The sequence below is a fragment of the Solea senegalensis genome, linkage group LG1, assembly GCF_019176455.1.
Source record: "Solea senegalensis isolate Sse05_10M linkage group LG1, IFAPA_SoseM_1, whole genome shotgun sequence".
In the NCBI taxonomy this organism is placed as follows: domain Eukaryota; kingdom Metazoa; phylum Chordata; class Actinopteri; order Pleuronectiformes; family Soleidae; genus Solea; species Solea senegalensis.
Window position 1 is genome coordinate 18,722,012 of NC_058021.1, and position 14,605 is coordinate 18,736,616.

The 14,605-nt window shown below is 40.4% G+C and overlaps 1 protein-coding gene across 6 annotated transcripts in view; it reads right to left on the reverse strand.

Moving 5' to 3' along the window:
• astn1 (astrotactin 1) overlaps positions 1–14,605 on the reverse strand; it is a 371,669-nt gene that overhangs the window by 292,858 nt on the left and 64,206 nt on the right. For all 6 annotated transcript variants that reach the window (XM_044033647.1, XM_044033610.1, XM_044033638.1 and 3 more), the window contains exon 2: positions 7,272–7,453. In XM_044033647.1, coding sequence (XP_043889582.1) covers positions 7,272–7,453 — 182 coding nt within the window. The remainder of the gene's footprint in view (positions 1–7,271; positions 7,454–14,605) is intronic.

A 14,605-nucleotide genomic window follows, 5' to 3' on the forward strand; every position in this document is an offset into this window, starting at 1 on the left:
GTTAAGCAGCAGCAGCAGCTCAGCAGCAGAGAATGCTCCCAGTGTGATCAGCAACACAGCTGTAACACACTGCACACACTTCCAGTGTGTCCCAGCCTCAATCCTCTATGCTCCCACTTCACTTTTATATACAACACAGTATTACTGCTGTTGTGTATTCTATTTGTTTTTTCCCCCTTTGAATGATAATTCTCTATTCCTGTCACACATTCCCTCTCGCTTTGCGTATTTTGCTTTTCAAGCTTGGAAGAAATCAACACAAGTTATGAGTTTGATTTGGTGGAAATTACCTCTTCAAAAATATCCCTGCTTTCACAGAGATTGTCGTGCAACAGTGTCAACTAGAAATAATGTGTATCATTTGATCCATTGTCGATATGAGTGAGGCTTGAGTAAAAAGTGTAACCCCCAATTATTTGTTTACACCAAAACAGGAATTTTCATTTTAGTGTTTCCACTGTTGTTGTTTTTTTGTATCCTTCTCTCTCCATGGTGCTCTGTTGTCTGCATCACAGATTCAGCAGCACTACAAATGCTGTGCGCCTTCCCTCACAGCCCATGGGGAAGCGATGGATTGGTGTGTCTCGCTCTGCCGGCTTTTCAAAAACACGCCGCGCTGTGATGCTCCGAGGGCAGCTCTGAAGGCTGGGACTGAGCCGAGGATGCAGCTTTACAAGCGGTCAGGGCCGCATTGATTTAAGATTTATACAACCAATGGTATCAATGTAGGTTTTTAGAAGGGTTGCCACATGAATGATGTATGTCAACATCCCATGAGCAGAGCTGGGTCACGTTGACCTGTTACTTTCAATAAACCCAGGCTGAGTGTGTGTGAGATGGGAAAAAACAGACAAAGAGAGATCCTCTCTATTGATCTCTCTCTATCTATCTCAGTCCAGTTAACCATTATTGGTTGAATTGTTGGCAATATGAAATGAAATATGGAACACAGAATACTGTATTGTAACCATTCACGTAATTATGAAAATCACTTCAAGACCTGTTTTTCAGCCTAATTTCATCAAATATTAGGCTTAAATATAAAGGATTATATGTTTGTGAAAAAGGGGATTTTAATGCAGAGAGGTTTTTGTTTTCACACCACTAATCTTATTTTTGTGCGAGTACAGAGGGATTTGAAAGAACCGGGAGATTTCTCTTAGACGGTCACACCACAGGGACTCTCCTGACCACAGTTCAGCAAACAAAAAAAAAAATAGACCAATTTATCAGGACAAACAAAACTTCAAAGTGAATTTATACAGAATATAAAGTGTTTATCGGGGGGGGGACAAAAAAGGGTAGCAGTGACTCAGTAGTTTTTCATGTCTGATACAAACCTAAACTGATATCACAGCCTTCTGTACAAAGTTACACATTCTCATAAAATACTGTGAGTCCAAACACAGCCTGTTCTTAATGATCCATTTATATGTTCTTTATTTAACATTTTTCCAGTGACTGTGACTAGAATCTGACATATACTGAATATCATATGGACTCATCCCTAAAAAAAAAAGCGTAATATAATAATATATGATCTTTTTGATGAATTTTCATTATCAGAATAATCGTGAATGGGGCAAACTGTTAATATTTTGTGTACATGACAGAAAATGTACTGCATGTTCGTCCAAGTTGCTCCTCCAGCCAGCACAGAGCAAACTTAAATAGAGGAGCCGCCTGGCAGAATCTGCTTCCATTAACATCCGACACCATACGGCTCTTACAGACTCGACTGCTCCTCACCTTTCGGGCTGAGTGGGCACAGAGAGGGGCTGTTTTCACACTACTGATCCACGGCAAACTCGTACCTCGAGGGCACGCTGGCAGCCATGGTAGGTGAACCAAATGTAGCCCATCTTGTCCAAACTCTGCACCACCCAGCATAATGGATAATGGCACAAGTGAGGTGGCCCAGCTCTGCAACTGTTGAGGATTTTGTGCTCACTTTTTTGCCTCTTTTTGCCACAAGTGCACTTCATGGTTTGTCTGAAAGCCTGAAAGCTACGACTGTTTGAGGCCATGGTGTCCTTGCAGTCTCATATACGTAGCTAGCAGTCCGTTCTCACAAAAATTGTCATTGCTATGGACAAACAAGTTTGGAATTTACTGCAGTGCTTCCACAACTTAAAAACCTTTCTATATAACCACTGCAGGCAGAAAAATAGAGCTTAAACTGGCTACAAATATCACCTGTAGCCAGTTTACAAGCCGTATTAAACATTCATATAATGATTTGGCATAATTTAAATGTCCCTGTACTGTATACGAGGACTGGACTGATTCATTTAAGTGCAGCAGCAAAACAACAGCTTATTAAAAAACTGCAAATTAAAATGTCTGAAGTGGGTGTAACAGAGACACACACCGGAGCTTAAGACTCAAGAAATTAATCAGCTGCACTTAATATTTGAGGCTGTTTTTAAAGTCAAATTTTTATGATTCATGCTGTTGCCCAGAAATCAGTGCAGCAGCAGATGATTTTCTTACTACCTTTTTTTTCTGTTTAAGTTGAATAATTACAACTGATAAACTAAATTACTTGAATTAAATCAATATTTATCAAACCACACTCCACAAATAACATATAAACCTTTTGAAAAAAAAAAGTATAAGTGACTTTTTAAATGGCAAAAATGAGTCTACCTCTATATACATCTGCACTAGTGTTTGTTGGGATTTAATTTTACCTCGTTTTTGGTTGTTTAAGTTGAAGTTTCGGACACGTGTTTGTTTTGCCAATGTCTCACTCGGTGTTGGTTGCAGACAAACACACACACGCACACACAAGGTAGGTCATCTATTATGGATGACCAGCTGCAGCCTATGAAGGACACTATGGTCACCTTGTTGGATGTGGAAGCGCGGGGAGAAGTCTCCAACAACTAAAACATCAAAAAGACTGGGGAATCAAGCCTCTTTCACAATAAAAGCCACGGGTGAACACAGAATTTTGTAGTGTGGCTGAATGTTCCATTCCTAGTGTTTTTTTCTTGTACTCCTGCATCACTCATGTGTGAAATGTGACATGTGAGAAATAAGCGACTGCAGTGTTGTTTGACCTGAGATTGAATGCTGACTAAACACATTCCCATTTTTTCTGACTTGAAAATGCAGTAAAACATTTAAGTCCAAATTTGGATATTATCCATAGGTTGTATATTTTGCAACTATAAAACTTATCAGGAAACACAGTTTTTCAGGTAAGACGACAGTTTGGCCACTCTCCCTGACAAAAAGTCACTTTCCTGGCCTCAGGCCCCAGGTTTTGGTGCAGTTGACTGAGCCTGAGTCTCCTTTAGGACCAGGCCCATAATGAGTCTGGCTCGTCGTCAAGCCTAAAAATATCCCAACTCATCCATTAGACACAAACACTCTTGCGGGTGGGTCGAGTCGCCAGACAACCAACTGTGGCAGATTAGACGCTCCGCTTCCTGGCTGCGACTGTACCTGTCCAGAGAGCTGCAGACCTGAGACCAAAACTCCAAACTAAACCTCAGGTGTTGGACAACATGGTTGATGTGCTGTAAACAATTCATAGTGTTCTTTCAGCTTCAGTCGGCAGCTTTTAAATGGAAAATGGAAATGTTCCTTTGTCAAAATGTATGTACTTTTTATTCTACAAAACTGCTTTTTCTGTTCTACTCTTTCTACAAAACGTGATGAAACCTAGTGAAGTAATCTGCGTACATTCTGGGTTTCAGATCAGGTGCCACATTTTTTGGTTTTCGTTTGTTGGGTCTTAAAGACGCAAACAAAAAAAAGGTCCAGGTACTGAGATAACGAACTCCACTGGGAACGACACGAGAGCTGTGTCCAAATCTAGGGGCCACCTTCATCGGAGGACGTCCGCAGACAGACAAGGCCAAACTGGAATGAGATATTGTAGTGTATGGATGATCACTTTACCACTGTTGCCTGGCAACAGAGCTGCAGCTAGACAGGGTATATAACACTAATGGCACATTATATAAACCCAAAAATGTTTCACAAAAATTTAAGTTTTAAGACCTTATCAGAACAGTTATTATGTATTTGTCTGTCTGATGGTCCAACAAGACCTTGCAGTAGGACAAGTGTTTTGTTTTTTTTACAGCTCTTAAAATTTTTGTGAGTGTGTGTTTTCATGTGGACAAAGGGTGAGAATTTAGTGAATGTGGACAGGATTATTGAACTACTGGGCTTGAGCTTTTGGGAAAAACAGTAAATGTAAAAGGGCTGCAAAGGTTATTCATCGATTATTAATTTAATTGTCTATTTCAATCAGTTTTAATTTAATTGTCTATTTCAATCAGTTTGAGTGTTATTTCAATAATTAATATGTCTGATTTTTCAGCTTTTATTTTTTTGCACCAAGTAATAAATATATCACTAAAACTGAACCCATTTTAGTTTGTGGACAAAAAAGATTTGAGGAACATCCTCATTTTCCAGGTTTGATCAACATTTTACAGACCAAACATGTACTCAATTAATCGAGACATTATTTGACAGATTAATCCATGGTGAAAATAATTAAAATGTCAGTTGCAGCTCTACTCAAACGCAAAAGCCAGATTGGTGACCAAAAGAGAGGCTTGATAACACACTTATGCTGTATTTCCACCGGCTCGCCTCGGCACAGCACGGCACGGCACGGCACGGCACGGCTGGGCACAGTTAAGTTCTATTTCCAATAGCAGAGTACCCGGTACAAGGTATTTTTTTTTAGTAACCTGCTCTGGCGAGGTTCCAAGCGGGCTGAGATGATACTATGCGTGATGTCGTCAGACTGTTGGCACAGGAAGAGACGTCCGACACAAGAATCAAGCCGAACAATGCCAAACTGTAGTTTGTCAGTTAAACAATCCTAAAAAACGTGGGTTAATCTTCAACAATTACCAGGGAAATGTCTAAAATCTCAATATTTAACAGAGGAGCATCACAAACCCTGCCGCTTTATTTCAGTCCAGTGACTGTGTCAGACAGAGGCTGTGCTCCAGTCAAGGAGGAAGTACTGAAAAAAATTGTTTTAATTAACTGATTCTAATTCTAGTTACACTGAAAACAACTTTACAGCTTTACAAGTCACTAGTCACTTATTTGTGCGTTTGTGTCGCACGTAAAACAAAGTCGCGGCAGTTTCATGCAGCCGTGCAGTGATGACTCCGCCCACATTGAGTAGGTACTATTTTGTAGTGGAAAACCAACCTAAACCGTGGAATAGGTGCTTTAGAAGGAATGTTATATCACTCTCTGATCAATATGTCAGTCCTCTACCATATATTTAGAAAGGTACTGTTTGTTTCAAGGCTACATGTTGGATACTGAACCTCTGACCTGCACTGTCTGCTTCTACCCTGCAGCCTCCCGTGATATACAATAGAAAGGAATGCAGTGACAGGCGTTGGCTGGAGCTTAAAGAATGTGTAACGCAGCCTTCACAGGACACCTTTTTGTATCCACAAGGAAATGAATAAGTGACATGGCTTTGGATTTATAGGTCAGGGCCTCCAGCCGGGTGGCAAGCTGCACCGAGGCCTGGAGATCTCAGCGGCAACACTACTTCCATCTGTTGTCACGGTCTGCTTATATCTGCATGCAAATCCCTCCCTCTCTCTCTCCCTCTCTTCCTCTATACCCACACCTTAATGAAAGCAGCCTGGTGACAGCGTTGCTGCTACTGGGGCTCTTTCAGGATGAGGAATTAGCGAAGCAGGGAGCACAAAGACCCCGGACCTGAAGTTGATGGGATGTGAAATGCAGATGGAGAAGTGTGTAGAAATGTGAGATTAGAGGAAAATCAAAGAGGTAAGAAGCGAAACGTCCACACCGCCGACCGTATAACAATGTCGTGGCAACCTGTCCGCCTGGTGGTTCGCCTTGATGTTTGCTAATTCGCGCAACACGTGCAGAGGGTAGTCAAGGTCGGCGGTTTGTTAAGGTGGCCGGCATGAAGCGGGCTTTGGATGTCCTGCTCCGCTCGGCAGATGTTGCTGCTGGCAAAAGTCTCGAGCTGACTAATCATTTGCGTGTGTGTGTGTGTGTGAGTGCAGCTGTAACATGCTTTCAATGTCTGCAAACACATATCATCCATCAAAGCGTGATTGTAATGTCTTTAGGCTGGAAAAGGGCACTGGGAGTAGGTGTGGCATATCTAAGATCTAATAAATATACATTTCCTCGGGCAAGAGGAGGAAGCTGTGAGATCTAAGGATTCATTTCCGACTCTGCCGACATGGCAGATAAGGGTTTGATACAGCGCAGGCATGCAAAAATATACAAAGTGGAACTTTAATATGAAACTAGTACATGTTTATTTTTCACTGTGGGAAGTGAAAACTGACTGTTGCTCTCGGGTCAATATCAAAGTGTCTGAAAACAAAATCACAATCAATATTTATGATCAGTTTAATCTAACATCCCGAGGGAATTAGAAAAAACTGGAAACACGTTATAGTTGAGTATCAATAAGAGCATCAGTAATCACAGAGTGGGAATCACAGGGTTCCTCACGATACGATACGTGGTCCTCTGTGATCGTCAATGTTTAGATTATAAGATTATTATATCACGATGCATCGCGATATCTGAAGTAGGGCTGAAATAACCTGTCCATTATTTTTCTCGATAAATCAAATATTCTTTTGTCCATAAAATCTAGTTAAAATGTTGAAAAATGTCGATCAGTGTTTAACAAGCCTGGAAATCATGATGTTCTCAAAGGTCTTTTCAGTTTTGAGGATTTTTTTGTCAAAGAAACCAGAAAATGTTCACATTTAAGAAGCTGAAAAATCCGAAATATAGTATCAAAACCTATTAATCGATTATCAGAATAGTTGGCGATTCACTTACTCATCGATTGACAGTTGATAAATCGAATAATTGTTGCAGCCCTAAACTAAAGAAAACAAAACAACTCCCTCTTCTTCCCTCATTCATTTGAGCAGCGCCACCTTGAGGAGACATGAAGTAGTGACGCCCAACGAGTGAAACTAGCAGGGATTATTAACTTTAGAGTTGACTCACCTCTAAGTATCAGTATGAATAAGCGGAATTGATAAAATCATAACAACACCCATCCATGGTAGTGATGACATAAAGCTAAAAGTGCTTCAAAATGAGTCTTTTAGTGTAAAAACATCCGTCTTACTGAAAAAATGTCAGCATTATTTTATAATTGATCAGATTATTATGGGTAATTAAATAAGCCTATGCCAAAAGAGGAGGACATTTCAGTCTCCACGTTCTAAGCTGCCTTGTGAACAGTCAGAGCTTTACAGCTTTACCATGACAGAAATGTGCAGGATGCGGAGCTCCTCCTTCGCCGAGTTGTTGGCAGGGTCTTCGGTCGGTTCGGGGAGGTTCAGGCTTCCGTCCTGGTGGTGGATGTGGAAGAGCAGAGTGCCGTTCTCCAGCCACTGCTGCCGCCAGCGCACGAGAGGGATGTCCTCCGTGTTCCCAGAGATCTCTGCCGCAGAGAAGAAACATGGATTAAATGAAGAGGAGGTCGCAGCACAACCAAGACACAACGACACGTCAGTGTATGACTTAAAACTTGAAAGAGGCACCGGATAATAAAAGTCATGTTTGAGCCATTTGAGCAATTTTTCACTTTGGCCCAGACTTAAACATTTCAACAAATGCTTTTTCATCGAACAAACAACTCCAAACCAAAAGGCTGCGAGTTCAACAGATGCTTGCAACAAACAAATATTTTAATAATCAATTACATATTTGGTCCTTAAAATGTTCACAAAACCACAAAATGATGACGTCTACAGCCAGAGTTCAATGCAAACACTTGAAAATGTCTTAACACTGTGACCAGCCTCGTGTTATTTGGTGGTTATATTGTAACACCGAGGAGCTTTGGAGCGTTTCTGTCTCCAACTGGAAGAACACAAATGAGAATAAATGATCAAACTCAACAAGATTAAGATGAAGTAAACATTGATTTTAGGGAAGCAGAGGAAACAGAGGAAACCGTGCTTTCACCTCAACTCCTCAAACAATTATATATTCCACTCCGAGCTGTTCCAAGTGAGAGTGATGCCAAAGCACACACACACACACACACACACACAGGAGCACACTCAGTACAGGAATGATTATAAATGTATAAGGGAGGTTTATGGGTGATTGTGCGTTATGTAAGTGTGAAGAGTAGCAAAGGTGCATCCGAGCCATAAGTCATGAGACGTAACGGTGCCGAGTGGAAGACGTGAATGGAAAGAGATCGCAGGAAGTGCAAACTGGACTGCAGCAGCTCGAATAACATTTCTTCCTGCAGATTTATTGTTTTTACTAAACTTAAACTTACATCAGCACTCATGTGCAAGTCAGAAAGACTTCTATCTCTTGTACGTCCTTCATTTTATGTTTTCCACTAAGATATATTCAAAATAAGTCATATTATGAAATAAAAAAATGATAAAAACATTATTTTCATGTGTTCTATTTACCTATTTACACATTGAGAGAGATGTACATTAGATCAAATGAAAAACACTAAAGCAGGGACATTAAGTCCTCTTACTTTTAAATCAATATATTACACATTTCAAAGAACCAAAAAGCCATTTAAGTACTATACTGTGTTTTATCGCCTCGTAAAAAAATGATACTCTCTGTAGAATATTTTTAGTAATTGCCATGCAGCCCATTTGCATTCTGTAAACACTTTTTTATGGTTTCCATTGTTGTTAGCAGGGACCATTAATCCCTTTACCAAATTCTAATTAGAAATTTGCACATCACATTCTGTTTAATGCCACCATTTAAAGTATGGCAGACAGTGCATATTCTTATACTGTTTATGCATTGCTTTGAACGCTGCCCCTGCAAAAGGACTATTACGCTAATTGCTCGCGTGACCCAGTGCAATATACAAATCTATTACCCAAATATATTACACCACATCCACCAGCTATTAAATAATTTAAAGCTCATTTTGTACACAGATGTCACGGGGAAACTTGAGCGGAGAAGCGACAATGCTCAGCACAAAGCGCTGGAAATGGAGGACACACACTGAAGGGACACGGTCCATTAGTGGATATTCTATAATTGATCAAAGTCCATATACTGATGTTACTTGGTTTGTTCGTGTTGCGGCACGGCGCAGAGACGCTTGCAGGGAGTAAATTATAACGATCTGATCAAAAGAAAGGGTGTGCGCGAGAACCGAGTGATGCAAGCGTTTGTGCTGGTGCGAGGGACGAGGATTAGGACGGAGACAACAGGGAGTGAGACGACACCGGGGCATTAAACACTCACGACTTTCGGCTGTCTGTTCCAACTTGTATAGAGATCACTATGTGAACAAGAATTGGCTTCACGCCACACAAAAACATCACAAAACTGATTTCTATTTCCTCTTCAAGTAAAGATGCAATATGTTGGACTTTGTGCCGACATAAAACAATTCAGACTTATGTTGCAGCAGACTCGCGGCCCATTTAGCTCACTTTGTGGTCCTTACTCATATCGGCAGATCTTGGTGTGTTTGCCGATATCTGATCATACATTTGAAAGCATTTTAAATGCCAAACGATATCGTAGACGAGATCGTGTTGCATTTCTTTCATATTGCCTGTCTTTGACACCTGTGTATGTCTCATTTTGGTCAGCTCCCATTTCTTACAGCGCTACAGAACAGAACGACGTAAACATAAAATCTTGAAAAAAAAACAATGGTTCTGTCTGGTCTCTTTGTGCCGTTTAGTTTTCTCTTTTGCATCTTTTTCTCTGACTATTTTCTCTGGTCATTTCTTGATCCTGTCGTCTCACACACACATCAAGATTGGCCGAGTGGTGTCACATGATGGTCTGCATTTCCTGGACCGCAAGTGCTCTGAACATTAGAAAAGAACTTGTGCCATATACACTGTAAAATACAAGCACTCTGTGGCGATTCTCAGTAGTTTATTAGTGATATACTGTACATATGTAGGTTCAGGTCAGGAAAGGACGGCACCTGCATACAGATCTACGCCACCAAGCAAGGTAATAGCAAGATTATGCTTCTTTTACACACTTTAAAACAGCATGAATCAAGGTTATCAGCCCTTTAAGGTTCCTCTGTCTTTGTCCTCCTTTGTCTGTGTCTATAATTAATGTACGATACGAATAATTAAGGATTATATGGCAAAACTTTATATAGAGCACAACTTTGCATCTGCAACTTACCACTCTAAAAGTGTGTAAATTGTTGTTATATATTTTAATTTTAACGTTTTGATCGACCTGATAACCATATCACCAAAACAACTTCTCTCGCAGTGGAGTCTCCATAGAATCCAGTAGTGGAGTGCAAATGACACGTGGTGACACAAAAATGTTGTGTTTTATAGGAGAAACAACTGGTGCCTGAATGAAGACGAAAAAGTCCCCGATCAGCGAAACCATTGAAAGTATGAGACTCTTTGAAGATGGAGGAACAGTGGAGGCTTCAGCAGAAGTGTATCTCTGAAGTCATTCCCTTGGTCTTTGTTCTCCAAAGGGCAAACTTGCTGCCGAGCAGAAGGCCCGGCATTCTGGCTTTACACAGCTGTCAACACACTTTTACAAAAAAAGCACTGAGCACAGCTTTCCCTCTCGAGGCCGGCACCTTCTCTGACATTAAGTTCAAAAACCTTTGCATTGTGTGATACTGGAAAAGTGGAAAGCATTAAACTGCATTACGCGAGATAAAAGCATTCAGTAGTTGCGACTGACGATACAAGTAGTTCCCTGCAACAACCGCCTCTTTGGGAACGGTGCAGGAGAAAATGACGGCTGTTTGACGGAGTTTGAGTAATGGAGGAGTGGTGACTAATTCAGACGTGATGAAAACAGGAGAAGAGCCTTTGCTTTGGTGAGGAGAAAAAAACGAAAACAGTGGCAAAAGATTAATTTGAGCTGTTGCAGCTCGGCTTCACAGGTGAAGCTGTTTCGTCAGGCAGGAGGCAGGAGTTTGTCGCTGAGGTGAAATCAATGTTACTTTTCCAGAACTAAAAAAAATGTGACAGTGTATGAAAGGATTTGCTCCAAAACATTGACATCAACAAGTTTTTAAAGGTTTTAATCTTCAAAATTAGAACATTTTATATTAGCCAAGAAAATGCATTATGATTATTTTCACAGTCGATTAATCCATGGATTATTTTCTCGATTAATGGAGTAATTGTTTGGTCCATAAAATGTCAGTAAATGTTGAGCAGTGTTTCTCAAACCTAGGAAAGGATGGTGTTCTCAAATGTCTTCTATTCCGTTTTAAAGATTTCTTTTTCATAAGTGATCATAATTTATCATGTTTTCTTTCCTAACTCTTACGAGCAGGGAGGACCGCCTCCATGTGAAATTCTGGATCCTGATTGGTGAAACCTGGAGAATGCGTTACATCAGCTTGCTAACACATTACAACCATCGCTCATAACTGCTCACATCGTCGTCGTTATCACATTTGTGTATCACATGAGACTTCTAAGTTCTTTCTCAAAGCAGCGAGCTAACCAGTGTTTCATTATGTAAATTCCCCGCGCCTCTGCTATGCGAGCACTTACCTGGCCTTAAGTATTAATGCTGAGAGCAGGCGTCATTAATATTTTGGTACACACACACACACAGTGCACATACACAGTGCGCTTCACGCTGTGTACACCGGCTTTGTCAGGCGGCCCATTATACTGATTACTGGCAAAGGACACACTTGCATGCTGGAGAACATACATTATAACCTGTTTAAAAAGCAAAAACACTTAATGCATTTACTGCCTGTGTGTGTGTGTGTGTGTGTGTGTGTGTGTGTGTGTGTGTGTGTGTGTGTGTAAAACAAGGTTTGGCTTGACAATAACTGATGCTCTCATGCTGCAGTGAAGAAAAGAGTTCCCTCTGCCCATAAATAAGATCTAAGAGCCTCGACTGGTTTTAACCTAAATGCAAATGATGTGCCAGCATGTGACAGGGCACTTTTTTAAAAAGTGGTCTCTCTCTCTCTCTCTCTCTCTCCCTCTATTTCTTTCTCTCTCTCACCCCGAGGGACTACTTTGCCATGAGAGTGGGATTAATGAAAGTGCTGCCCTATACTGCATGAAACCAGGTACAGAACTAACCAGTGTAGAGAAAGCAGACAGAATAAGGCTAGAAGGAAGGAAGGAAAGATGGAAGGAAGGAAGGAACGAAGTGAGGGAGGGAGGAAGAAAGGAAGAAAGAAAGAAAGAAAGAAAGAAAGACAGTGGGTGAGAAAAAAACAGAGAAAATGGCCCAGCAACATTAAAGTTTAGCCTCAGTATTAGTGCAGCTCCTCTGAACAGTTTACTTTTTCTTTTTCACAATTAAATTGACAAAGCGTCCGTCTCGAGCATTTTAAAATCTTTAATCCAAGCGTAAACAAACACGGGAAGCAAAGCCAAACATCCGACCCATCAATGACTGACAAACACGCTCATGACGCAATTGGATTGCACGGCATGTCCAAGTCGTGGCAGCACCAGTTTCACATTAAACTACAGAGTTAATTTGTACTTATCAAATCTTATCTTTGTCTCCACCACCTCCACAACCTCTGAAAACTGATCATATGACAAAAGTTTCCTCACAGGAAAACTGAAAAAGGTTAATTTAACATGAGTTCTGTGCTGAGTGGCCTTTGTATCATCTTAAATTTGGACAACAGTGCAGGTTGAAATATTCATATATTTAGGAATTCACATTATGAGTTCCTCCTTTTCTTCAAAAATCTCATATCCTGTTCATAAGAAGTTCAAATATATAATCTGAGATATGCTGACTGATATATGAGGTCTATTCAGACTGGCGTTCTACTGCATTAATGTTATTATTTCGCCTGTGCCACACCTGAAAATAAACATGCAGGAGACACGGTATGAGATTCATAGAGCTGCTGCATCACCAATAATCCATCAGCTATAACATACAACACAGTATCAAGTCCTGAGGAACTCGATGCTTACACATATATATTTTAAACAGCCTGAGGAAAAAAGGCTGATATATAAAAATAAATCCAATTAAAATGTGAAAACTAAGCGTTATACTCCTTTAAACTTCCATCAAAGCTAATTAAAAAAAGCTAGATTGGCTGTTTTCAGAGGATACTTTGCTTGTGTCATGATGTCAATTCCATTTATATTACAACTTCAACCAAAACTTTATTATACAATTGTTGACACAATTCCCCACAATGCACTGGTGTCAATCAGTCTGACTTTTATTCTAAATCTTTATTTAAAATAATTATAAAAATTAAATAAACAGACTTTGCTTCGTCAGTGTCCGCTGAGCTAGTGCTGTAAATAAAATAAAATTAGTTTCCAGGTAAAACTGGCGACTGCTGCTTTCAGCTGTTTTATGAATGGATTCATCAGGGTTCTTGAAAACATCACAATGCTGGTAGTTACAACAAGCTTTAAACGCATCAAAAACAAATGAAGACATATTGAGATTTTCTTTCCCATGCCGCTGATATTATGTTACAGCCTACACTCAGAAAACAAACTGCACTGTGCTTTAGTGAGAGGACGAGCGACAAGGACGACCACTGTGTGTTTGCAATGGAAATAATCATCAGGGAATTATTGCCCCCAGTTTTAGGAATTCAGAATCTACAGCTGCAAAGTAATCACTTTGCCCTCTAGTGACCACACGATCAGACAATTACTATCATCGTCATCTCGGTGGGGAAAGAGTTCATGCAGGTTCATGTTTTTGTACACATGTGCTATTGAGCGTTGACGTAGTACTCGCCAACAAACGGAAACAAAGAGAGTGCAAGGTTCTTCTCATTAAGGGGGAACATAAATCTGAATTCAAAACACATCCAAGGATCATTACTTGAGTAGGTAATTGATCAATTATTCCATTATAACCTTTCTTCAGCCACGTGTAAATCAACCGACCTGATCTGGAGCTACCTGAAGAGGAAGCCTTCAACGTGGAACTTCGCAAGTCTGATTCCTCGTAGGAGAACATATTTTGTATGACACCGCCATAAACATCCATCCATTCATCCATTGTGACTGCCACATTTATTCTTTTTCAACTGAACGCAAGCTGTGGAGCCATGACCACAGGGGTCGGCATCTGTTTTGGATCAACTTTTCTATTTCTGAATTCTTGCCATTTGAAAAAACCCAATCCGATGTTTACTCAGCAGTCGTTTTCTCTTCCTGCGTTTTATCTGACAACCGTTTTCTCTGCTTCTTTTGCCTTCGATAGGCTGATTCTGAGGACTCGATGGCGCTGATCTTGCGAGGCTGGTTTACCACTAACAGACTGTAGGGGGCAGTGGAGACAGCCCCAAATCTCACTGCAACAAGACATTTAACCCTCATAATGACTCCAAAGCTGTTTCATTTCAAATTTCAAAAATCCAGTATAGAGTCCTGAGTTTTGAATGCATCAATGTTCTAAATAGTCTAAAAAATAAACACAGTAGATCGATCTGAAATGAGCAGCTCTACCCAGAACTGGATGTCCAGCCAAACAGAGAAACCGAGCTTGATGCCTTTTTTTTAGGGAAGTGATCAAGAGAGCCTAGAGCATTGATTAAAAACTTAACAAGTCCTCTGGAGAGACTGCACAACCTCTGAAACAATCAATCAATCAATCAATCAATCAA